This window comes from Numenius arquata, chromosome 6, assembly GCF_964106895.1.
Source record: "Numenius arquata chromosome 6, bNumArq3.hap1.1, whole genome shotgun sequence".
NCBI lineage: Eukaryota > Metazoa > Chordata > Aves > Charadriiformes > Scolopacidae > Numenius > Numenius arquata.
This window is the reverse complement of record NC_133581.1, coordinates 9,047,741-9,072,011: the sequence shown is the minus strand read 5'-3', so window position 1 is coordinate 9,072,011 and position 24,271 is coordinate 9,047,741. Positions and strand designations below refer to the sequence as shown.

General features: G+C 40.3%; 1 protein-coding gene across 4 annotated transcripts in view; it reads right to left on the bottom strand.

Annotated features, from left to right (window-relative positions):
* Positions 1 to 4,554: 4,554 nt before the first annotated feature.
* BCL11B (BCL11 transcription factor B) overlaps positions 4,555 to 24,271 on the bottom strand; it is a 90,164-nt gene continuing 70,447 nt past the window's right edge. For all 4 annotated transcript variants that reach the window (XM_074148609.1, XM_074148611.1, XM_074148610.1 and 1 more), the window contains one exon: positions 4,555 to 6,566. In XM_074148609.1, the coding sequence (XP_074004710.1) occupies positions 4,555 to 6,566 (2,012 nt within the window). The remainder of the gene's footprint in view (positions 6,567 to 24,271) is intronic.

The window sequence follows — 24,271 nt, the reverse complement described above, 5'->3', positions numbered from 1 at the left end:
GCAGCAGGACTAGACACAATGGAAGTAATAAATCCAACCTTAAAATAATAATTAAAAACTATTTAAATTGTGAAGAGAACTATGGCAGCATTCTAGCTATTTTATCTCTATGTAATATTGTGCTTATGGCCTAGTAAACTACAGTTCTTCTGAGCAAGAAGAAAAGAAGGGCCATTTCATTGCCACTACAGTCTGCAGAAACACAACCCTTGTGCTTTTGGGTGACTTATTGTTAGTTTCCATGATTCAAGTCACAAAATTAGACAACTGCTGGTGTTAGCTATGCTGGATAATTAAAAACAACAGGGAGACCAGAGCTCCTAAGCAACTTACACTAAAATGAAAGGTAAACTTCTTTCTTAATGAATTGTGGATTGAAAATATGCAGTTAACTTCTGATCTTCGTTACACCGATGCATGTCCAAGGAATTCTGCTGAGTTCTGTGACATGACTCTGGGTATATATGAATGCCAGAGATCTGAATTTTCAACAAAAAGTGAAAATGTGCCTTTAAGGGACCACATGCCAACCTCAGCTATGCTGGAGTAATCCAGGACTAAGAGTGATGAATAATTCCTGATTTATATCAGTTTAATTGAGATCCAGAATTTGTCCAGAAGTCTTAAGGGTACGTTGTTCAAGCCAGGAAGACATATATTTATCTGTTAGGTAGCTGGACCAAATTCTCCCTGCTGTCACACCCATGCCTCTCCAATTGCTCCAGCAGTTCTGCACTGATGAAAGCAGCAGAAGAATTTGGCATGGCAATATTTTTTTTTCTTGTTTGTGTTTTAGTTTTACCGTCATTTCCTGCAAGAGCGGTGAGCATTTTCTCCTTCTCCCCTTCACTAGAGCATCAGTGCCTCTTCTGCCACCTGTCTTCCCCTCGACCCAAAAGGGAGAGAGCATGAGAGAGAGAGAGAGAGAAAGAACAGCAAAGAAGAGAGAAATCAAAAGGCACAGGATTTCATCCCAGTCCCTCAAACATTCAGAAATTTATGGAATGTACAATTAGGAGTGAACAGCAGCAAAGCAGCTAATAACATGGACTGGCAAGACCTGTACACAGAGTAGGTCCTGTTCTGACAGGGAAGAGGAGGGCTGTGCCTGGACCAATTTTACTTCAACCCGGTTACAGCTGTACCAACAGCAGCCCGTTTTACCATTTTACGTCAAAGTGGATGCAAGACCTCTCGCTGTTTGCCGTAAAACGTCTTTCTTCCAGAGGGCAGTGGCAGGGTGAGGGGAGCAGTGAGTAGGGGGCGGCCGGGAGAGGGGAGATGTGTTGGAGAGCTTCTTGTTTGGAAGGGAAGGGGGGGGGGGGGAATCTCCTCTCTCTCTCTCGAATCTGTGGGGAAGCTCTGGGATGTCACCCCAAACACCTTTATGGGAACTGAATTCCATTTCACACGAATAGGCAATAACCATCCAGCCTGGTTCAACCATACCTGGTAAAACCTTGATGCAAGGGGTCCAGGCAACTTTTGAAGTTATTTAGAGCCCTGTGGGAACAGCACTTTTTTGTAGGCCATTTCTGACAAAAAAAATATATATACAACTAAAATTATTTGTGAACAACAACAACAAAAAAAATAAAAATAAAAAAGCACTTAATTATTTTGTTTTGTTTCTTTTACTCAAAGGTCGTCTAACAACCCCCTTTTTTCCTGTACAATAAGGACTTCACATACAAATTTTTTTTTATTTTTGCAATATTTTATCCTGCCAAATTAAAAAAATATATTATGGCAGCCTGTTTGTTTGTTTTTATTTTTATTTCCAAATTCACTAACAAAAAGGTACATTAAATCCCTTTAAAAGGACAAGCGTACAGTTAAAAAATTACAAGCTTCAGTAAAAATACAGCAAGTGCCTACATCATATGAATCAACCAATATCAATATCCATTCCAGAAGGGGAAGGGAAGGGGGGAAGGGGAGAAAAAAAGAGAAAAATAGGTACAGGTCAGAAACGTGATTTTTTTTTTCTGCAAAGCAATAACAATATTAAGCACTTTTTTCTACATACTTTTTCTACATGGTGTAGCAATCACCTTTTAATCCCCAGTACAGGATTCTATACATTTTTTGAAATAAAAATTCAACACCCAAGGCAGAAAAAAATTTACTAAAACTCAAGACTTTACAGTTACAGTGACAAGAACAAATTTATAGACCCACCATTTAAATTTTACTGCAACATTTTCAAGGAAAAAAGAAAAGTTTTTTTTTTTTTTTTCTTTCTGGTTTTGTAAAATGCCCAGGCATTCTCCATTATTACAAATACTGGTCCACTTTTACAGTAATCAAGAAATTTTAATATATATAATATATACTAAAACCCCGTCACCAAAAGAAAACAATATACACATGGCCATTATGGCATTTTTTTTAATAACCTATTAAGCAAACTTTGAAAAAAAAAAGATTGCTCAAACACACATACACACAATTTCTTTTTTACCCTTGTATGTATTCAATACTGTAAACGTATTTTAAGACAGAGTGCACTAAATTTAACTTTTAAAAAAATTAGCCGTTGTTCCTGAATTGTTTTTTCTCATTCAATGATAACAACTTGTAATTTGTGTCATTTGAGTTTTAATTCAGCAGTAAATCATTTCCATTCCATTTCCTAAGCAGCGTTGTCCTGAAAAAAAAAAAAAGGCTGAGAATAATTCAGCTAATGGATGTCCGAAGTTGTGCTGGGTATACATCTTCATTTGATTGGGTCTTATGGCATTTTCATGTCCACTATCTTCAACCAGTAATTATTTTTTTTAAGTAAATGTGGCTCTTTTTTTCTAAAGAATGTACTTTTCTTGTTTTACTTTTTTTTTTTTTAAAAGTCTTTTCATTTCACAAAAACATTTTGCATTTGTCTCAAGAGACTCAAATAGGAAGATCAGTTTTCAAGGCACTCACGTCAAATTGAATGGCAGTAGAAAAACTGTCCAATAAATTATTTTATTTATTTTTCTTTATAGTGCCAGTATTGTGAATGCCATGCTTAGCAACACTGACACTTAATCTCAGCTGTTCCCTTACAGTTTAACCCACCTTTGGGCCAAGTAGAAGAATATGATGTAATTTCTTGTTGAGAAGCCATTTTTCTCTTAACCACAAACAAAAGCTTTAAAGTGCGGGTCAACATAATTAAAATCTCTAACCATAATTGTCCACTGTTTGTTAATATTAGTCATAAAAAGCTTTAAAAAATTTGGAATTTGAAAGTAGAGCAGGTGCATTTTTCTTTACTTTTTTCTGTCATAATGCTTTTCTCTGAATGCAATTCCATTCTGTTCCTAATTAAGTCAAGGGGAAAGCTTTTAGCGACTTCAATAGGAGCAGAATCCTGCCAAGACAGGTAAATCAACTAGAATTTATTTTTCCCTTCCTTGTAATAACATCATTGTACATCATATAAGATAGTTCTAATATTCCCATTCATAAACCAAATGCCTATGAGCTGAGGCTTTTCATTGAGAAATTCACACACTCTCATCCTCTGGTAATTATTTTAACTACAGAAAATCTGGACTAAAGTTGATGTCCTGAACTCAGATTTATGATTTTGCAGTTTAAAAAGAAAAAAGCCTTGGCTGCCCCAAGGTTTGAAAAGACTATTACAATACTCAAGATGTACATTTACTGTCTCTGGGAAGAGTGGCAGGAGGGGAAAAGGGAGGGACAGACACTCCAAAAAGTGACAAAGTGGCACCATAATGTTGCCATAGCTTTAACAACAAGAAGAAACTTTCCAAGTAATGCACAATTAAGAAAGTTTATGGGTTTTGAATGTAGCTGCCTTCTGCACCTATGTCTTTTTTTGTTGCCATAACTTCAGTGATGAAATCCATCTAGAAAAGGCCTCTATCGTCAGCGACATTGTCAGTGCTACATATTCGATCCAATTCCAAATGAAAGTGCTAATTTCAAAGATTGTTATCCGCTGTATAATTTTGTTTTCCCTAATCTTCAAGGTTATTTAAGAAGAGGAAAGGAAAAAAAAAAAGAAAAGAAGGGAAAAAAAAAAAAAAGAAAGACTTCTGTTCAAATGCTGGCTTCTTCACAAGAAATTACACACGCTTAGCTTAATTTTCAACAAAGCAGCGGCCCAAAAATTATAATTTAAAAAGATATGTTTCTCCCCTACAATGCAAGTAATCTCAGGCTACAACTGGGTAAAATTAAAAAGGGATACCCAACAAAATTTTAAAAGAAATTTAAACAGAAAGAATAAAAAAAAAGTACCTGCACATGCCAAAAAATTACAAAAACCCAATAAATACAGAAATTATTGCACAGTTAAAAGGCTCCACAATTTTTACTGCCTTAATCAACCCTCGGGTTTAATAGAACTTTGTAGACACAGGTTATATTTTAAGTGCCAAAGTCTGGCACCTACCATAGTTATGCTAAGTTATGTTTACGGAGGCAAGTTAGGTCATCTTTTCTCAGTTGGCAATAGTTAAACTGTACAAATAAAATGTTACCTAGACCCCTGAAATTTAACCTAGCGGGGGTGGGGGGGAAGGGGAGAGGGGGGGGGCCTTAGCTTCTTTCTGCCTGCTCAATTTTGACGTCATTTGTCAGCAAATGTTCTCCATGCCACTTTTTCATGTGTTTCTCCAGGGTGCTGTAAACACTGAAGGGCATCTGGCAAATGTCGCAGCGGTAGACCTCCTTCCCTATCTGGCCATGCGTTTTCATATGGCGCGTCAGCTTACTGCTCTGGGCACATGCATAGTTGCAGAGCTCGCATTTGTAAGGCCGCTCTCCAGTGTGGCTCCGACGGTGCACCGTCAAATTGCTGCAGTTCTTAAAGACCTTGCCACAGTACTCACATGTATCGCTCCTGCGCCCTTCCTTCGAACTGGGTCGCCCGGGGCCGGGACCGCTGATGTGGGGGGTGCTGCCTCCGCTCGCCGTGCCGCTGCGCCCTGAGAGCCCCCCGTCCAGCATGTCCCCCGGCGGGGTGGAGAAACGCAGGCTCCCGTTCTCCGACGAGTGCTCGGAAGAGGTCGCGAAGGGGGATTGTCGGGAGTCTGTGAATCCGAGGAACGGATCCTTCATGAAGTGCCGCGATGCTGCGTACCCTACCAGCCACTGGGAGTAAACGTTTTCGGAAGGTATTATCGTTGCTGGTGGCAAGTCCAAATCTTTCTCTACCTTTATTCTTTTAGAGGAATTGTTTAAACTGGGGCTCGTGATAGGCGTTGGCTTGCGGGGGAACAAGTTTGGGAAGGGTTCGCCCGGGCCAAAGTTTCTTCCATTGACCGTCCCTTCCTCAGTGCGGTCCAGCTCTCCTACCACTGAGTCTTCATCGCCTGGATCTCTCTGACAGAGGTCTCGAGGACACAAGTCTCGCTGGTCGGAAGACCTTTTCATGAAGCCACTCCTCTTCTGTTTTTCAGCTAGCATGTCATTATATTGCTGGATGGCACCTAGACTTACATTCTCGATGACTTTTCCCAGGACAAGGGATTTCTCGTCCGGTAGCGACTTGGAGCCATTTTCTCTGTTACGACTCAGCTCTGAGTCCATACTGAAGCTCGACTCTGGCCGGCTCTCATTTTCGAGCTCCTCTTCCTCCTCCTCCTCCTCTTCCTCTTCTTCATTGTCATGGCCCAGGGAAGGATCGCTCTCGTTCCTGAAATCTGCCTCACTGGATTTCAGTCCCTCTCCAGTGAGCTCACTTGTGCCTGGCTCGGGGGAACTAGTGGTGGACAGTCCATCGTCTGACCTGCCCGTCATGGAGCCAGCTTTATGCATATGCGTTTTCATGTGGCGTTTTAGCTTGCTGGCCTGGGAGCAAGCGTGGTCGCAGAGCTGACACTTGTAGGGCTTTTCTCCTGTGTGGCTGCGCCGGTGCACGATAAGGTTACTCTGGAACTTGAATGTTTTCCCACAAAATTCACAGGACTTGCTCTTGGCCTGAGGCTGGGGAGGCGTAGTGCTGCTGGGGGGCATGGGGGGCAGTGGTGGGGTGCTCAAAAAAGGTGATTTAGGACTCGGCTGAAAAGGATTCAACAGGCGATGCATAGGGTTGGTGCGACTGGGCGAGACTGGCGGAGGGGTGGAACTGTTTCCTGCCAGTTCTCGAAGCCTTCTGGAGAAATCCATCGCTGGGGACTCAATTGCCATGGGGTTTAAACGCATAACTCTGTCAAAGGCACTGGGATGCTGGGCAACTAACCCCATTTCTTCGGCACTAAGGCGATGTGGATCCAGATGATGACGAGGCGGTGGGCTGAACAGCGGAGGCGTGTTTGGGAGCCGACCCTCACCAAAGCCAGGGTGTTCACGCAAGATGGGTCCTGTCATCCGCAAAAGATTGAAAGGGTTGTTGTCTCCAAGGAAATTCATCAACGGGGACTGTGCAACAGTCTCCGGTCCCAGAGGAGGAGGGATGGTGATGCGTGGAGTAAGGGAACTGTTTGAAGGGCTTGTTTCCAGGTAGATGCGGAATCCATGTGTGTTCTGGGCATGCTGAAGCAAGAACCAAGCGCTATTAAAAGGCTGCTTGCATGTTGTGCAAATATAGCTTGAAGGCTCATCTTTACCTATAGAAGAAAAACAGAAAGAACACTCAAAAAATAATACAGCGGAGAACATTTAAATACAGTTGGCATGTGCTTTATTTTGCTAACACATTTCCTCCTTGGCATTTCTGAAAGGAGGACTTAATTGCAATGTATTGACTGATATAAATTGTTGAACAGCACATTTACTCACCACGCTTATTCACTTAACATGTATGACAAATATCACACATACGCATTGGTGCTATATACATTTATATCCTCTAACTTGCAAATAAAACCTTCCTTTATGATGCATAGGGATCCAAACCCTTTCACGTGTTTATTCCACAAAAAGGAATTTGTTTCAAGGGATTTATGACTACAGCTGAAAACCAAGGAAAATGCAGTGCGGTAGGTTTTACAAGGCACCTGCAAGGAGCTTCAGTGTCATTTTCACTCTTTCATTTTATATTTTTATATAATTCATGCAGCAGTCCCCTGAGATCTTGCTGAATTTAATTTATACATGCTTCAGTCATGCCAGCATTTCCATTTTTAAAATACTATGTAGGTATTTAGCTGCACAAGTCCTATTCAAGTCAACAGGAGCTTGGAAAACATACCCTTGCATAAACCACTTTTACATTCTTTTTGCCAAAACACCAAGAAGCCACTTAAATGAAACATCCGGTAATCAAAGCCGACAGCACAGTTGCAATTAACAGTAACAAATGTCGGGCCGTGCTTGAACTGGGTCCCAAGAATTTCTGAGCCTGAGCCTGTCCTCCAATGCAGAAATGCTCACCGGAGCCAAAAACATTGTTCTGTTTGCCTTTCTAGCCTCTTTGAACAACTGCATAAAGGTGGAAAGCATTCCTTTAACCTTGATTCAGCTTTACATAAAGGACAGGTGTGGACAAGCCTGCACTACAGTCATAATTTTGCTAGCTAGAAAATTCCAGTCCTGGGCACAATATAAACTACGTGCTATCTTCAAAAAGCACTTCCTCCCCCCCTCCCTTTTTTCAATGCCTCTGCAAGACTCTGATAAATTCATAAATATGTGTCAACTTGAAAATCATGATCCAGGATTTGGTTGGGTTTTGTTTGTTTTTTTTAAATGAGGGGGAGGTTTCCGGAAAAACAATTACCCGTTTTGGAAAATCTAAAGCTAATTTCTTATTTGTTTGTTTGTTTATGAAAGCACATATAGCTGCACCTAAAGGCACTAAACTTCCTGAAAGTTTAAAGCTGAACCAAGCTTCCCGCCTGACCCGTATCTGCATAATAACCCTAACGAAGCCCGATCCCAGCCTCTCTGCAGGAGCTCAGATCCGAAGCTGAACTACACAACCCCTTTCTATATGGACGGGGGGGCGGGGGACGGAGACAGCTGCGATTCACAAAAGCCTGTTGCTTGAGCTTGAAAATGAAAGAGTTTATAAGGTGAACAGAACTGTATTATCCAAACTACCTCTGTAAAGAGGCCTGACTCATAGCAGTCAAAGAAAAAAAAAAAAAAAAAAAAGGAAAAAAATTTAACTCCGGCACACCAGGATTGCTGCTGACTGAATTCCCCTCTTCTGGCTGTTGCAGGAACGGCTGCTGCTAACAAAACCTACAAAACCTTAGACAAGGAGGCTAGAAGATTATCTGCCTACCTATCAGCCTGTCAGTCTATCTAATCTCATCACCTAATGTACATCCATAAAAGCGGAAGGGAAAGCACATCTTTCAGGCTGAGACTTATTTACAAAGGTAGGTGATAAACGTGGCGCAGCTCCTCACGCTCCTATTGATTTAGTGGGGCTATTGCTGTGGATAGCAGCTTCAGACGCCGGGTTTGGAGAAGCCGGCTCTCCACAGCCAAGAAAAACCATGCAGAACACGGTGAGGGTTTCTGCCTGGCTGACATGGCCCCCATGCCCCAGCCCTGTCGTACGGGACAGAGCCGGTTGCTTTGATTAATCTCTAACAACCGCTATTGGAAAAAAGCCCAACAAGTTTGGGAACTGCACTCGGCTCGGAAAAAGTGCCCGTAACTGCTATTGACATTAACGAAAGCCACATACAAACACGGAAAGGAACTGATACATTATCCCTTAAAAATCTACTCAGCACCGAGGCAGTTAGGGAGCTTTATGTCAGCTCTGCAGCCAAAGCAACAGTAAATGCTCCCATTATTACTTCAAAAATTTAAATTTCTGTTTCTTACAGAAATATGATGAAAATGTCTAGACCTTTAACTTTTCTTGAACGGCAACATGTGTAGTATAAAAAGTGACAGAAATCACTGAAGCAGACTAAAGTATATAACATACTCTGTCAAAAGGTTTTTTAACAATATGTTTTACCTCAGCTCACCCTAGAATAGATTTTAATAAAGCCCCTTCTGAAGTGTGATCTAATAGCAAATGAAGTGCAGCATCTTACAAGGTCATATATCTTCAAATTAAAGAGTGCTCTGCACCCTTCACCTTCATTTTATCCACTCTAATTAATCGATTTATTACCCACAGCTGTTCAATTCTTTCATTTTTAAAGTCACAGCATGCATTCTTTTTTGTTGTGGAGTTTTTTTTTTTTAAAAAAATAAAGAGTGTGTGTGTGTGCGCATTCTCCTTGCTTAGCTCAAGAGCTGACAGGAGGAAGAAAGCAGCTGTGTATTAGATGACGACCACGAAAACAACAGCAACACGTTTACTTCAGCAAAGGCACATACATAAGGAGAAAAATTCCTGAGCAGGCTGAGGATCAAGGCCAATCTAAAAGTGAAATGGCTGATTAAAAAAATTACCCTCAAAATGGCAGCTGGCTGGATGCTTGCTACTACATGTTACGGAACTGAGATGTTTTGTTTTGTTTTGTTCTCCAAAACTTCACCTCCGTGAAATTCAAGAGAGGAAAGTAAATCCCCCTCTTTTTTAGTTTTCTTTCAAACAGAGCAAATTAGTGCTATTAGTGATCTAAGATTTACAAGCTAGCAGTCATAAAACAGTCTTCTCTTCCTTTTTGTTTTGTTTAGCTTTTATGCTCCTTAACACTCCTCTTCAGGAGACCCTGACACAACAGCAAAATTGACTGCAGGCTACCTGGCTACCAGTCTCTGACTACTTCACGTCTGTTCGTGTCTGTGCTTATATATATTTTAACTTTCACAACCCTCAAATACTCTCCCCAGACTCCCCATTTAAAAAAATGAAAAAAAATAAAATAAAATGTTCATTTCCATATTATCACTTCATGGTTATCTTGCCTAGAAGTTGCCCTGAGCGGTGTAGATGCTCACTTTTAAGAACAGAACAATGTCAAAAAGTCTTTGAAGATCCACTCTGAACATTTTTATATTCAAAAACTTGCTAAATATTTTAAACATGCCCAGAAACAGCCACGTATTGCTCAAGAATGATCCTTATATTTAATAATGCAGTGCACCTACACTATAAAACTCTTTGTTATAAGGCTACTTTTGATATATGGCTATCTTAATCCCTTGCCACCTGCACTGAAGTCTGTTTAAGTACCCACTTTATGACAACTAGCTATATAGGCTTTGCCATATGCAGTCTTTATCATTTTAGCATATGCTTGACTTTGAGCATGTGAGTAATCAACATCAGTGAAACTTAAGCATAGGCTGAAGTGCTCTGTTGGATAGTGATGAAATTATTCATGTGCTTAGAGTTAAGCACAAGCCAAGACTTCATTAATACTGTTCAATGAATTGCACATGGATTCAACCCTACAGTCTGTAACTAGGCACGATTTGGGGGGCTGATGGTTCAAGTATAACTTTTTATCTTTATATTGGTTGATAAATACGGCGTATGTACTGAGATGAGACATGCAGGCCATAAGCCCTGAGCAGTCAATGGTAGCCTCAAAGTTGCCCTAAAGCCAAATAAATACTGCCACTGGAGTTCAGACATGAGACGGGTTTGTAGGGCTGGACACTACAGGTCTATAGGTTCAGAAATATTGATCTGAAGGCTACGAAGGACAGTGAAATTAAAGAAACAGAGGAGTGGGATAATCCTTAAGGGTTACTCTTGTCCAGTTTCTGACCCAAGGGATGCCCATATCTATGCATCTACTCATATCTACAGCAGATGCTCCATTACCTCATCTCAAAGGCCAGATGGAGAGTCTACAACCTTCCCAAAGTCTACCTCATTCCTTCTCTCCTTTACCATCATGCAGGTTCCCCAAATGCCTAATCTAAATCTTTCTTCCTGCAATTTAAGATCATAATATTTTGTCTTACCTACATACACATGAAAAACATAGGAAACAATTTAGTGTACACCTCATATGCAGATATCATCCCAGTGATTTGCAGTTGAACCACTTCACGTCTTCTCCCAACTTGATTTGGAAATGCCAAGTGAGAGAGAATTCACTATGTATCAGAGTAGTCTGTGGCAAGGGTTGACTATCTTCAGTATTAAAAAACCATCTTCTTTCCGATTCAGATTGCTGAGTTCAACTGCCAACCATTAGATTTTGTTACATTCTTATCTGGTAGATTAAAAATCTCCCTAGTATTTTCTCCCTAAGCAGATAATTATAAACTAGAAACTTACTGAACACTCTTGCCTTTTCTCCGTATTATGACAAAAGATGGTCTTTTCCAGAAATATTAAAATGTGTTCCCTCCATTACTGCCTGACAGATTATGTTCCATTCAAAATGTCAAAGCAATAATGAGCTTTTTTCTCTTTCGTGAACACCACAAAACAAAGCTAAATTCCGATCCCACCCCCAAGATGCTGCCCTTACAGGGGGCAGTGAGAAAAGACAGGTCGGTTTGCCCAGCCCAGAAGAAGAGTAGCCTGGGTCTGTGGACATTCATCCCGCTGCACCAGGCAGCCTCAATCCCCCGACTTATCTGTCTTCTGCAGTCTGACTTGTATCATTTAGCAATACGCAGATCTTCCTTGCCCGGTTGGTACACAACTTTCTGTATCCCCTGAATGCTGAGTGCCTTTGCCCTGGAGATAAATTTCCCTCAAAATATCCTCAGTTATTCTGGATACCATCAAACAATAATCAGTGTGAGATAAGAATGGTTGAGAATTCATTATTTTCTGCTGGGTTACAGTGACATCCAGTGCCTTACGAATCCTTCCCTCAGCATGCCTGAATAATTCCATTAGCTATAACAGAGAATGAACTCTCCCCCCCGCTTTTTAATCACCCACCCATAACCCCTGCCAGGACTGCGGTGAGGACCTGCAGTCAGGTACATATAACCACTGCCATTCCTTACCTCTAGCAATACTTTCCAGATAATGTTTCTGGTTCCCTTTACAAAGTTACAACAGCAGCAATAAAAATGTTAAGGAATTTTAATGCTGCTTTACTGCACCTTTAGAAGTTCAGGAAAAGTAGAAACTTGCGAGCTTTAAAGAAAGGACACCTTTTATTGTAGCACTCGTGAACAGACACGTATCAGGTTCCTGCGATCTCTCCACCAATGTTACTCTCTTCTCCACCACTCAATTTTTAATGAGCATTTAAATAATTACTCCTGGTTATTATGATGGTTACTCTAATAATACCAATAAAGGTAGCGTGGATGTTCCATAAAAAACACACCTTTAATTGAATTATTATTAAATTAAAATGCCATAATTGAGAACACTACTTTAACAAGTCTCCTTATAAGACCAGCTGACATTAAAGAGAAGGGCATTAAATACTGGAAAGATTTAGTGTTTCATAGTGAAGAAAATACATGGTTATAGGTGGTTTGATGGGTCACCTAGACAAGGGCCAAATACTTTCCAGGTGCCTGCAGTGTGGATCTGCAGTGTGAACTATATCGGTCCATACCCGATGCTTAATTGGATATGCAAAAATATCTCTAATATAGGTATTTCTGCTGAAGAGGTTTTATAAACCATATTACCACTCTAAATGATCCAAGTTAGCAAGAACATTTACTTACATATGTTTATGATTGAATAAACGTATGCTGAGCACACCCCGTATTGAGAGTTTTACCTTCCCTGCACTCCCTGGGGTGTTTGGAAGCGCTGCTACCTCCATTTCAGGGGAACTGACAGTCTCAATAAGAAAGACAGAAGTGTGAAGTACTGTCCAAGCCTGGATGAGGATCGCCACTGCCAGTCACTACTTTTAAACACCAAACCCAAAGGAACCATCTCTCTTCATTTTAATTTTGTTCTGATGGCAGCATGAGCTGAAGATGTAAAACAAGCACAACTGCTCTATGCATCCCCAGAGCTAATGCAGCGCATCCAACCCTACACTGCCTTGTCTAAAGAGAGGGCTTGAGAGAGTCTTGCAGGACATCCTGCTGAGGGTGACAAGGACTATCACCAAGAATTCATAAAGCAAGCATCAACTGGCAACTAACGTTGGTGTTTTATGACTTAGGAAGACGCCTGCAGTCTCACAACCTAAGCACCTCCGATTCTTCACTCAGATAAACAGCCACTCTCCTGTAAAGCTCAGCCAACCTGAAGTGCATCTCAGTCAAGAAGAGGAGATGAAGGTTTAGGTGCAAGAGCCCAAGCATGAGGGGCCACAGAGCCTGTCATCATCTGGAAATGGGGAATCTCAGGATGAGGTCGGTGAAAGGAAAAAATGTGACAAGGAAACAAAAATGAAATGTTTTTAAGAGGTGGATGGAAAAATAAGGGTGTTTGAAGAAAGGAGGAGAAGTAACCAAGAAGTGTTACTTCTCAGTAACAGAATCCTGTTTCCTCCCATACTAGGCCCTGTTCTCTTTTTCCACCTTGCCTCTTGAGTAGCCTATCTCCTCCAGAGCCATCTTCAAACAGAAGAAAAATCACGACTTCATGCAATATTCTTCTCCCACACACTGCCTGCCTGTTTTACAGCTTTCTCCATCCTGTTTCTACCTTGACTAGTGAGATTGCAAGTTCTCTACAGAGATTATGCAAGAAGCTTTATGCAAAGAAAACCTACAAACCCCACAAGACCCTCTCACTCCCAGCACTGATTTTAATTAGCGATGTGAGTATTCTCGAGAGCATTTTCTACCTGTTGCAGATCTACAATAGCACTAGTTGACACCAATATTAAAATATATTAATATTATACTACGATTAGTAGTGTGCTACTAATTCTTTCTACGCTAAAGCCAACTGACAAAATCTGGTTTTGGTGGATTAAATACTGCCCCACTTTTGCGAGTCTATTTTATTTTCTGAAGTCATTTCTGCATTTCAGCAGTGTTTCTTTTCTATTAGGCAGGACTGCAAATTGCCTATCATTCTTGTAATAATAAATATATTTTTTGTCAAATGAACTATTTTATCATATGAGTGGAGAACCAAATAGATTAATTACCAATCACATAGTTGGGAAGTCAGACTGTCACGCTGTCTGTCTACAGCCAATCCTTTCATAATTCCAAGAACAAAGAACATGAGACCTTGAAAGATTTAGAGATATCAATCTGATACCTTAAAATCATACTCTTAACCAAACTCTGATTTGAATTACCCTGCTATGAATTCAAACTAGCTCTGATGACCACCACTGCAGACTTTGAATTTTTCCAGATAAGCTATACCGGGTTATCAGAAACAAGGATCTTAACTAGGCTTATATGAATATACCAAGTTGTGATTCCTTTTTTTTTTTCATTAAACTTTCCCCAGAAACACTTTATATGTCCTCTCTGGCATTTATACTTATGAAAAAGAAGGAGACTGCAGGCAGACTACAGCCATGCATAACACAAACAGATGCTTCCTGCTTCTTAATGGACACAGGCGACCTTTGGCTGAAGATGCAGCTTGTGTTCAATAGACCCATTTTCTGTGAGACTTAATCATACCTCAGATCTGTACTGCCAGATTCACATAAATGAGCCAAATGCACAGCTCAGTTTAATTTCTAGTGCATTACAAAATGGCAATATTATATTTTTAGGTATAAAATGTCAATAGTCATTTTGGGCAACTTCCTTCTGGATGTCCAATTTCTCATTCCTTAAAAGAGTTTGTGGCTTACTGGAAGTTAATGTTCAGCCTACAGAAGTATAAGAAGTGCTTTTACTTAGTGCAGAAAAAGAAAGAAAAATGCTTAGCAAAAAATTGGAACTCACAGCACAGGGATTTTGACCCAGAAGCGCTATTAAAATGGAAGATAAAAAACGTTTGTCATCTCTGAACACCTTCTTCTAATTGGTGTTAAATTCTAAAATACAAAGGCAATTTATAACACAGAGAAAGGGAGAAGTGTGAAAAGTAAGGAGCAAACAGGAAAATCAATATTGAAAGATCAATAGTGAATGAGTTAACTTTTAAATTAGCCCTTTGTGATACAACAGTTTCAATTGACTCCACCTTTAGCATCTAAACAGCTTTGTGTCTTTTAGTTAGTTTCTCTGAACCTAAGACATCAGCTAGCAGATTGAAAGGCTGCTTTACAAACCTGTTGTACAAAACAGTGAAAACCATCAGTGAAAATGGGGGATGTAATACTGGGGGGAAATGTACCCACTGATAAGATGAAAAGACCAAGGACTACCCATGGCTGGTGGTTTAATATATAGGATCCCATTTACAGCATTCATGAAAAACCCTTGTACTGCTCAAGGACACTTTTAGGCCTTTTCTTTGCATAAGGTATTCAAATACATTTGAAATAATGTCAGTCTTTTCTACAACATATGAAATATGCCAGCAGCTTCCCTTTAAATCGGTTTCCTGTAAGTAGTTTTGTTTGAAAACTGGCAAGGGCTGGGATTTTTTTTTTCCCACAGACTTTTCTAAGGTGCCATTTTCTCATCTTACAAGAAAGAATTCTCAGTAATCTGAATAGGAACTTAAAGGAGGATACATAAAGGAAATTGTCCATGTCATATAATGGAAAAATAAAGAGTAAATTAGGAAACAATAAAAAAAGCCAAAGGGTGAAAACAAATTTTCCTGTTTTTTTCCCCAGGAGTACTTCAGCCTGTTTTACTACAACTATTTCTTAAGGGTATTAGGTGCCTATTCATAGTTAGCAAATGAAATAGCATTTTTGTTTTAATTCATTGCTTCTTTAACAAATGCTAACTCCCATCTCTGCTTCTTTAAATCCACAAAATCTCCACATTCAATCCTAAGAAGTATTATAAAGGCTGTAAATCTTGTTTTAATGGAATGTACATTTAGCTATGAGGAGATAATTGACGTTATGGAGGGCCTAGATGCTGAATTATATAGGTTATCTAATACAAAGGGGACTCATTACCGAAGCACTACAAACAAGTAGTAATATATGTATATTGTTCTGAGTGGCGTTATAGCAAAAGTGTTCGGGTCTGCAGGGATTTATAAAACACAAGAAAACAGCAGACATGCACTTGTAAATTTGTCTCATTTGTCTCTGAAGTTAAAGGTTATTCCCTTGATCTGAATTTGTAATAAAAACATGCTAGACTAAGGTTTGTAGAGAATGTTTGAATATGTAAATTGTGTATAATGATAGGCAATTATAGGGTAAAAACTGGACCTTATGAATGTTACAGAATTGCATGGAGCATCAAAGTATTTTCCTTCAGATGAAATATTTATCTTTTATGCATGTTATAAGCACTTTTTCAAAGGTATTCAGCAACCTATTTGAGTGGAGAGTTGACAAAAATCAAACCATTATAACCAACTAAGACTGTGAGCTTATGCACAGGAGAAGCCACAGCTTTTTACAAAATATACATAATAAATCTCTTGAACTAATGGTTCCGGAGATGGATCCTCAAGGACAAGTTCCACTGATTTTCACTCCTTTAGATGAAAGCTGGTCAGATGTTTCTGGATTTTTTTATTTAAGAAGATGTGGGGGTGGAAGTGTGGGGACGGAGACTGGGGAGAATAACTAGGTAAGAATGCGAATTTTCTTGGACTGATTCAATGAAGCCCCATTTCCCCTTCAGTTCGTTGGCTGCTGTTTTCAGGGAATAATATATATTAAAAAATAATAATAATAATAATAAAAAAAAAGGATGCTGCAGTGAAATAGAAAGGAGCAAAGCCAGGAGATGATACTGTAGTTTATGCTACTGAAGATAAGGTTTTCTCCTTCTCTGAGCACGACAGTCTGTTCAGGTTAACCAACTGCAGTGTTAGAATAACTCCAGCCGACTTGTCACAGAGTACAAAAGTCATCAGCAACTGAATGTTCTTTTCTGCACCGCAATTAAGACGAATCAATACGACGTGCCACAAATGGTATTTTACTCTCAATAAGAACTCGGGCTGAGTTTATTCAGAATATTTTAGCGCTTCCCCAGGGGATTTTGGTCCGACGCAGATGGCAAATAAAGTACTCAGCCTAGGGCTAGAGCACATTATGCTAATTCTAATGTCAGATGTACTTTAATATACAGCTCTATTTAATCACCCCATTATTTCACATTTCCATATGAAAAACCTGCGGCACTTCTGCAGAGCTTTCACTCTGCGACAATGCCAGCTTCCCTCAACTAGCTCGCTGCGAAAGAGAAAAGGAGACTGGTCATTCTCGCCAGTCAAAATGTTACAGTTTCAAAGTTTCAGTATTCCTGAATTTAAAGTGGGTCTTCCAGTGCAATTAGCAGATCGCTCAGCTAGAATGCTGATATGTACAAAATGCTAAGGAGGTGTGATTAAAAAAAAAATAAAAATAAAAATAACAGCCCTCCCTCTCTACCTCATCCGCTCGCGCATACAGACATAGGCAGGCACGCATCACAAATCTGCCCGCAGAACAGTAATAATAAAAATAATGAAAATATTTTCATAGTGCAATTCAACCAATATTCTCAACACTTGTCACCAAAACACTGCTATTCCCGGCTGCATGGCTTCCGTTTCTCAGAAGAACAGACATGGCTGGCGCAGCTGCCAACCTACAGATGTCTCTGAATAAAACCTTCCTTGTGTATCAATAATTTTTGCCCGCAACAAACTACACCTCTAATTAGGTTTAGAAGCCACACAGCTTCAGCATGGGCCACTATCCAAATTATCTGTAAATTTACCTTGATGCCACATCTCTGGTGACCACAGAATTTGGACCTACGGACTTGAAGATAAAATGAGTCAAAATTGCATTTACATTGAAAAGAAAGAAGAAAAAAACTTTGCTATGGAGCTGCTTTTCGAGCCATGTAGGCTCTTGATGTGCAGACGGGGAAAGCAGAAGCAGTCCTTGGAGCACCTCTTCAGCATCCAAGCAAGCTTTCCCTTTAGAGTAATTCTGTGAAGGACCCTTAATTCAGCATTCGTGTATGATCACCAGTGAAATGAGTTTCATGGTCTCAACAAAATCTTCCCCCAGTTTGGCATAACTGGGGCTCCATGACAGCTAGCACTGCACATCAGGGGGAGCCAGGTCGGGACTGGATTATACCGAGCTGCTATTAGAGGAATGTACAAAGCTTAAGTCGATCATTTTTTTAATCATTGCGTTAAACCTACAACATATTTCACAAAAAAAACCAAAGATCTATTTAGGAAAAGACCTACTTTTTCCTCCTCCAACCACCCAATCTGCATCCTTTAAAAATTGTTCAGCAATGCATGCAGCAGCCAGCACCTGGGGCCAGATCTCACCTGGTTTCACTGTTACGCATCAACATTTAAAGATACAGAACTGCGCTGCCGTGCCTTGACACGGCATATGCCACAACTTCCACATCCTAATTTGAACACAGTGGATGATATCGCTCACATTCAAGGCAGAAATGCTTCCATTTTCAAGCTTTCTTTTATTTTTTTATATGTATATATGTGTGTATGTGTGTGTGTATATATACAAGTATATATATTTATATATGATTTCCTCCCTGTAAGACTGCCTATGAATACAGCACTATGCACAAAGGAGAAAGGGGGCTGAGGACAGGGCAGATGTCCATCTTTCACCAGCTATTCCAACTAGACCTTCAAAAACACGACTCAATCTTGGGAAAAGTGCATACAGCAGTTTCACCCTACTGGAAGTTTTGCCTGAATGGAAAATAACAGCACAAGTTAATTTCATAAATTAGGCCAACTTTAAGATTTACTAAGTAGAGAGTATCTCACCCTGAATATGAGTAGTTAAATTCAAAAGCACAGGAAATGAATGTTTAGTATCCCAATACAAAGCCCACCAAAGTCAGTATGAATCTTTCCACCAGCTTCAATGGGCTCTGGATGAGGGTCATCTTCCACGATGGGATTTGTTAGTCTCAAGACACTGTCTTCAATGTAGGGATAAATCTGGTTTGTGGTGGTGTAGTTAAAAGAAGAGAACTGAGTTCACAGCAGCTATAAGCCTAAAGAACCCAGCTGTAAATATTTTAGAGGAATAAATGGAGACATATCTTGTAAAGTATCTTTAGTTAAAAGAAAACAATTGAAATAAGAGAAATAAGAGAAATACATGAACTGAAATTAATCCTTGACAATTCTGTTTCTTTTTCTTATGCTGATATTATTTTGGGTTTTGGAAGTAAAAAAGGATAGTAATAATTCTCCGTAGATCTATCCTATTTCTTTAGCTCACTTTACATAAACTGACTGCATTCTTAAACTCCGTTATTAAGAATTACTTGAAAAAATTGTAGCTGAGACTAGCAAAATTATTTTTTTAAATAACATATTTATTCTTGGCAATAAACAAATTTGTGGAACCCCATTCAATTTCCATCATGATGGAAATTTTTTGAATGCCAGAATGTCTGCAGACACATCTTACACTAAATGGTTCCTACAGGACTCAAAAGTCCTGTAAAGGAAAATCCCAGACTGGGTGAACAAAGAAGCAAAACTAGCAGAAACATTAGAAGTCTAAATATGGGGGGGGGAAGGGGGCACAAGGGAAGAAGGAAGGTATAAAATACTTAAGGTGAAAAATAAAATGCATGAGTTACAGAAGCAGGGATTTTGGGTGTTGCTCTAGATTAAACAGTTAAATTGCAATCCATTACTATGAAGTTGCGAAAGATTAATATCAAATCATACTTCCTGAAGTGCAAAGATATAAATACAGTTATTGCTCCTTAAATAGGTGGTGTTTTATGCCACTATAACACTACAGAAAATAATACCAATGTTGGCTTAAAAGAAGATCTTAAAAACTTCCTGTTTTATTTCTATACAATCCAGATTGATCACCTAAGAGAAGCATAATTAAACAATGCTAAGCATCCCAACCCCTTTGAGAATGCGCTGCCGAAAAATATTTTTAGAACAATCACTGTAGTAATTCTTCTTAGTTGTAGAAACACTCCAAATCAGAAAGTCAATTTTTCCTCTATTTGCAGAAGTGTGCTGGTTTTCACTGGAAAGGCGCCTGTGTTTTGTTTGGCTGCTGTTCATATACTGCCTTGGCAGGATTTCCTTGGATTGCTTACAGTGAACATTGCTCTTGCATACAGTAGCACTCCCATTTTAACCGTCCCAGCCACACGTTTTCTAATAACACACGGAGAGCTGCAAAATCCCTATAAGCACAGCTCTTTAGAGCAGCAACAGAAGGGGGTGGGGGCGGAGGATGGGAGCGGGGGGAGGCTCTGCCTGTTCAAAATCCAGCGCTGCAAACAGAGGATAGTCCTTTTAAAAAACAACCAATGTGAATTGTGTTTAAGGAGCAGCTTTCCAGGAAAAGAAAAAAACATCTCCGAGAAGAGGGGCCTGATTCAGCTGATTCACCAAATCTGATCTGCGCTGGCTGGGCTCCGAATGTCACTGAATTGGGTCCTAAGTACCATTTCTTTTCTTTTTTTTTCTTTTTTTTTTTCTAAATTTTTTTCTGCCCTTCTGAGGGGCATGCAGATAACTTAATAATTCCTGGTATTACCTTGCGTGTTTGAAACCCTGCACCTGAGCCTGTGTTCATCATGCATCCCAATTCTCTGCCCCGTCAGGGTGAGGCTGGGGTGCACGGGGCGCACAGGGCTCCGCTGTGGGAATGGAACGGGCAGGCGAGATGAAAGAGGAGGACATATATCTCACTGAAATAGTCGCAGGAAACAAATGCAGCATTTCTACCTAGGGCTGAGAGAGAGAGAAAGCCAATAACAAAACCGTTATTCAGCTCCGTGCCCTTTACAAATAGGACTGACTTGTTAGTGGACAGCTGCAGCTCAGCCCCCCTCCACGCCATTCCAACTTGCTGCCTTTGCCACCCTGCTTTTGGAGATCGACAGCAATTTGCATCTCCATGCATCTCATTTCTCGTTAAGTAAGTTGATTAATTTGGGCGAGGGAAGTTGTCATTCCAAAAAAGAAAAAACAAAACCCAGAAATTTCCACTGGCATTATTTCTGCTTTTCAAAATTCGCTGACCTGCGCCGCAACCCCCCCTCCCCGTCCCCTGTCCCCCGTTCAGCCCCCACTTCACACCTCTCTTTCTCCCTGTCCCTTTCTCCCCCCTTCTCGCTCCCTCCCTCCCTCTCCCTCTTTCTCCCCGTTGTTTACAAAGGTTTCATTATGTTTTCAACTAATCAGAAAGGCCTACTAATACACAATTAACATGTGACTATAAAAAAAATAGCTTCCAGAAGAAGGAAAAGTAATTAAGTAGAGAATGCTTTTCAGTAAGTGCTCGCTTTAACCCATCGTCAGAGAACAGAGTCTAGGTTAGTCCACAATGGATGGAACAGATGCCAAGGGCGAAATGTTAAAAGCAAATAAAAAAGGACATTATTTTCTTTGGGAATAATAACTATCAACGCCACAAAACCGAACATCAGACTGCAGTTGTTTTTATCTGACCTCCTCCTCTTTCTTCCACTTTTCTAAAGTGCCTTTTCTGTGTGTTTCATTAAAATAAATACAAAAATAAAGGTATCGTTTATTGCATCTTTGCTTCCAAGGTGACAGGAAACCCAGTAGTCAGCATCACCATCACAATGGCACAATGCTGTAGGTTATTAAAAAGATTTTACTTTAAAATATTTCAGGCCTGAACATACACATAAACTAAGCTCCCGGGAAAGTCGGTAGGAATTCTGCCCAAGAAATTACAAGGGGTGCTGGACCCTCTGCAAGTTACTCTGTGTTATCTCAACATATAGGACCTATAAGGGACAGTTTTAAATATTGTAGTGCTTGCAGGACTTCAGTTATTAACTTTGGACCTACCTGCTGACACTGTCCTCAGCCTGAGAGTTGCCACACTGAGGACACCAGCATATATATAACGTACACCACATATATATGTGAGTATATGGGGTGGGGGGATAAATTAAAATGTTGCTTAAATAGATTCAGCCTTTTTTTTTTTTTTTACCCAAGGATTGTCAAAATACGTCCAAATGCTCCCTGTGTTCTTGATGCATTCAGCTGACCTCCATAGCAAAAATGGTTCCCTTTGGGAAAATGTATATTCCTCTCGATGTCTGTCCTTGGAGTAGAGCATTTGGGATATTTTTAATTTCTGTTCCCCTCCTTCAAATGAATTCTAAAATGAACAGACACTTAGTTGTGTATTTTGAAAACCAAATTCTGCATGGAGCTCAGTGTTTTCTGCAGATGCTGAACACCACTTTGGTCCCCCTGAAATCAAGGGGGAGCTGAGGGGTGTTAAGAGGAACAAGTCCTCCGAAGTCACAAAGGACCACATGCAATAACAGCTCCCTTTCCTTACATTCCCCCCGCCCCCCCCCCCCCCCAATGAATTTATATTCCAAACTATGTATCACATACAGAGCATTTTTTACTATCCAAAATCCCATTAGTTTCATTGGCACTTTAGGTAATAAGATTTGCATGGTAAAAATTCCATTTCTATTAGATTGGGTCCATAGGACTCACCAGCCTGATATGATTGTCAGAGGAAAGGGAGGATCTGTGGGTTTGTTACAATATGAGGATTTGTCCACACAGAATTTGGCACCAGTTTAATCAAAAGAACTCACTTAAACCAGTGCAAACCCCAGTGTAGCCTCTATTTCTGTCAGCTTAAAACTGGCTATATCAGGAAATTTCTCACTGTAAATTTATATAGGTATGCTAAAACAGGTCAGCTAAACTCGGGTGGCAATCAGTTAAAACAATCTATACCCTGATTCCAATTCTGGATTATTTGTCTGAAAGACCCCTTGAGTTAAACTAGTGGAAGAGAATGTTCAGGCCAGACCCAAACGCTGCATTGGCTTCACACAGGAAGCCTCTAAGAGAAATTATGGCATCCTGGGCTGGAACCTCGAGGTCTCTTTCAGGACAGAGTGAAATCAGTGAGATCCCATCAGCCAGACACTACTGCTCTTGCTCATATAAGTATGTAAAATCTCTGGGTCGTGCCCACAGGCAGGACCTTGTTTTCAACCATGGCCACCAGCAGAAGCTTAGGGAAAGAGCATGTGAATCAGGGTAGAAAAAAGATCACAACTAGACCCTATCCAGACCTCCCAGCTCCTAGCAATCAATGATTAGTACCAGGGGTTGATCCAGACCAGATTATCATTTTTATTAACCACCCATCAAATCTTCTTGATTTTGCCCAGTCAAATTGACTGAATAGATTCTTGTTCTGTTCCCACTCTAGGTTTACCATATAATCTAGGCTTAAACGTCTCAAACAAAGGAGATGTATTTACCAAATGCTAGGAGATGGGTTATAAGTACTTCGCTGAAACTTGGCATTTTTCCACCTCTTGAGAACACTCTACAACCTGAAAATCAATCATTGTAGTCACTGTCTGGAAGTTTTTCCTAATGCTCATTTCACACCTAGTTCAGTCTACCTATTACTCATGGCTGTAGTTCTCATTCTGAAAATGCACCTGGTGCGTAGCATCAAGCCGATACTGAAGCCCCATTGGCTTCATGGACTTCATATCCTCACTCCAAACCTTCTGGAAATCGGGGAGGTGGGGGTTGGAGAGGGTGTCACACTACTGAATCACCCCCAGTGTTCCCTGTTACTTGAATCATATTCCCTCTACCTGCTCCTTATTTAACTTGCTCATATATTTTTAGTTCATCTTTCCCTATGAAACGGTCCTGCCAACATTTGAATTGCTTTTGCTTTTCTTCTCTGAATTACCTCCAATTTGACAACATCCTCCAATTAGCAAGGTGTGCAGAATTATACACAATCTTGGGTCATTGTTCAGTGGAAAAATCGTTTTCCATTTAGTCTTGCTGTGGATCAGATTCTGACTTCAGGAACACCCTTGGATGGTGAAACTGAGGACTGAATTTGGCCCATGTGTATAACAAAGGCTGACTGAAGTGTACAAATTGAGAAGTAAGGGTATTTTCCTCAACTCGGTATCATTGTCCCTGGATCAAGCAGTAATTAAGAGCCTTCCCTCCTCTACGACCCCTGAGACCAGCAGATGGAGCTGGGTGACAGAGGGATTAATTGACAACCTTCAGTCTGGACTGTTTTGCCTTTATCAATCTCAGGCAGATGCTTAACTCTACTGAGAAGTTATTTTCTAACCAAAACATCATGGCACGCCAAATTTACAAAAAAATGCAATCGAGGGATGTGGGATGCAAAGCAGCAAGAAGGGCCCCGGACATGCACAGAGCAGACAGCAATCAGGCTGACTTATAGCCAGAGTTTGGTGGGAGGCTCCAGATAAGCATCCAGGAGTGTCTGACAAGGGACAGATAGTGAGGATGCCAAGGAATTGTTTGGGGGATCCCACTGGGGTATAGCAAGAAGTAATGGGATTTAATTGGGCCAGTGACAGTGTAGGCTGATTATCAGGAAAATGCTTCCTAACTCTGAGGCCAGCAAATCCTTAAGAGAAGCCCCAAGCCAGCGGCGTC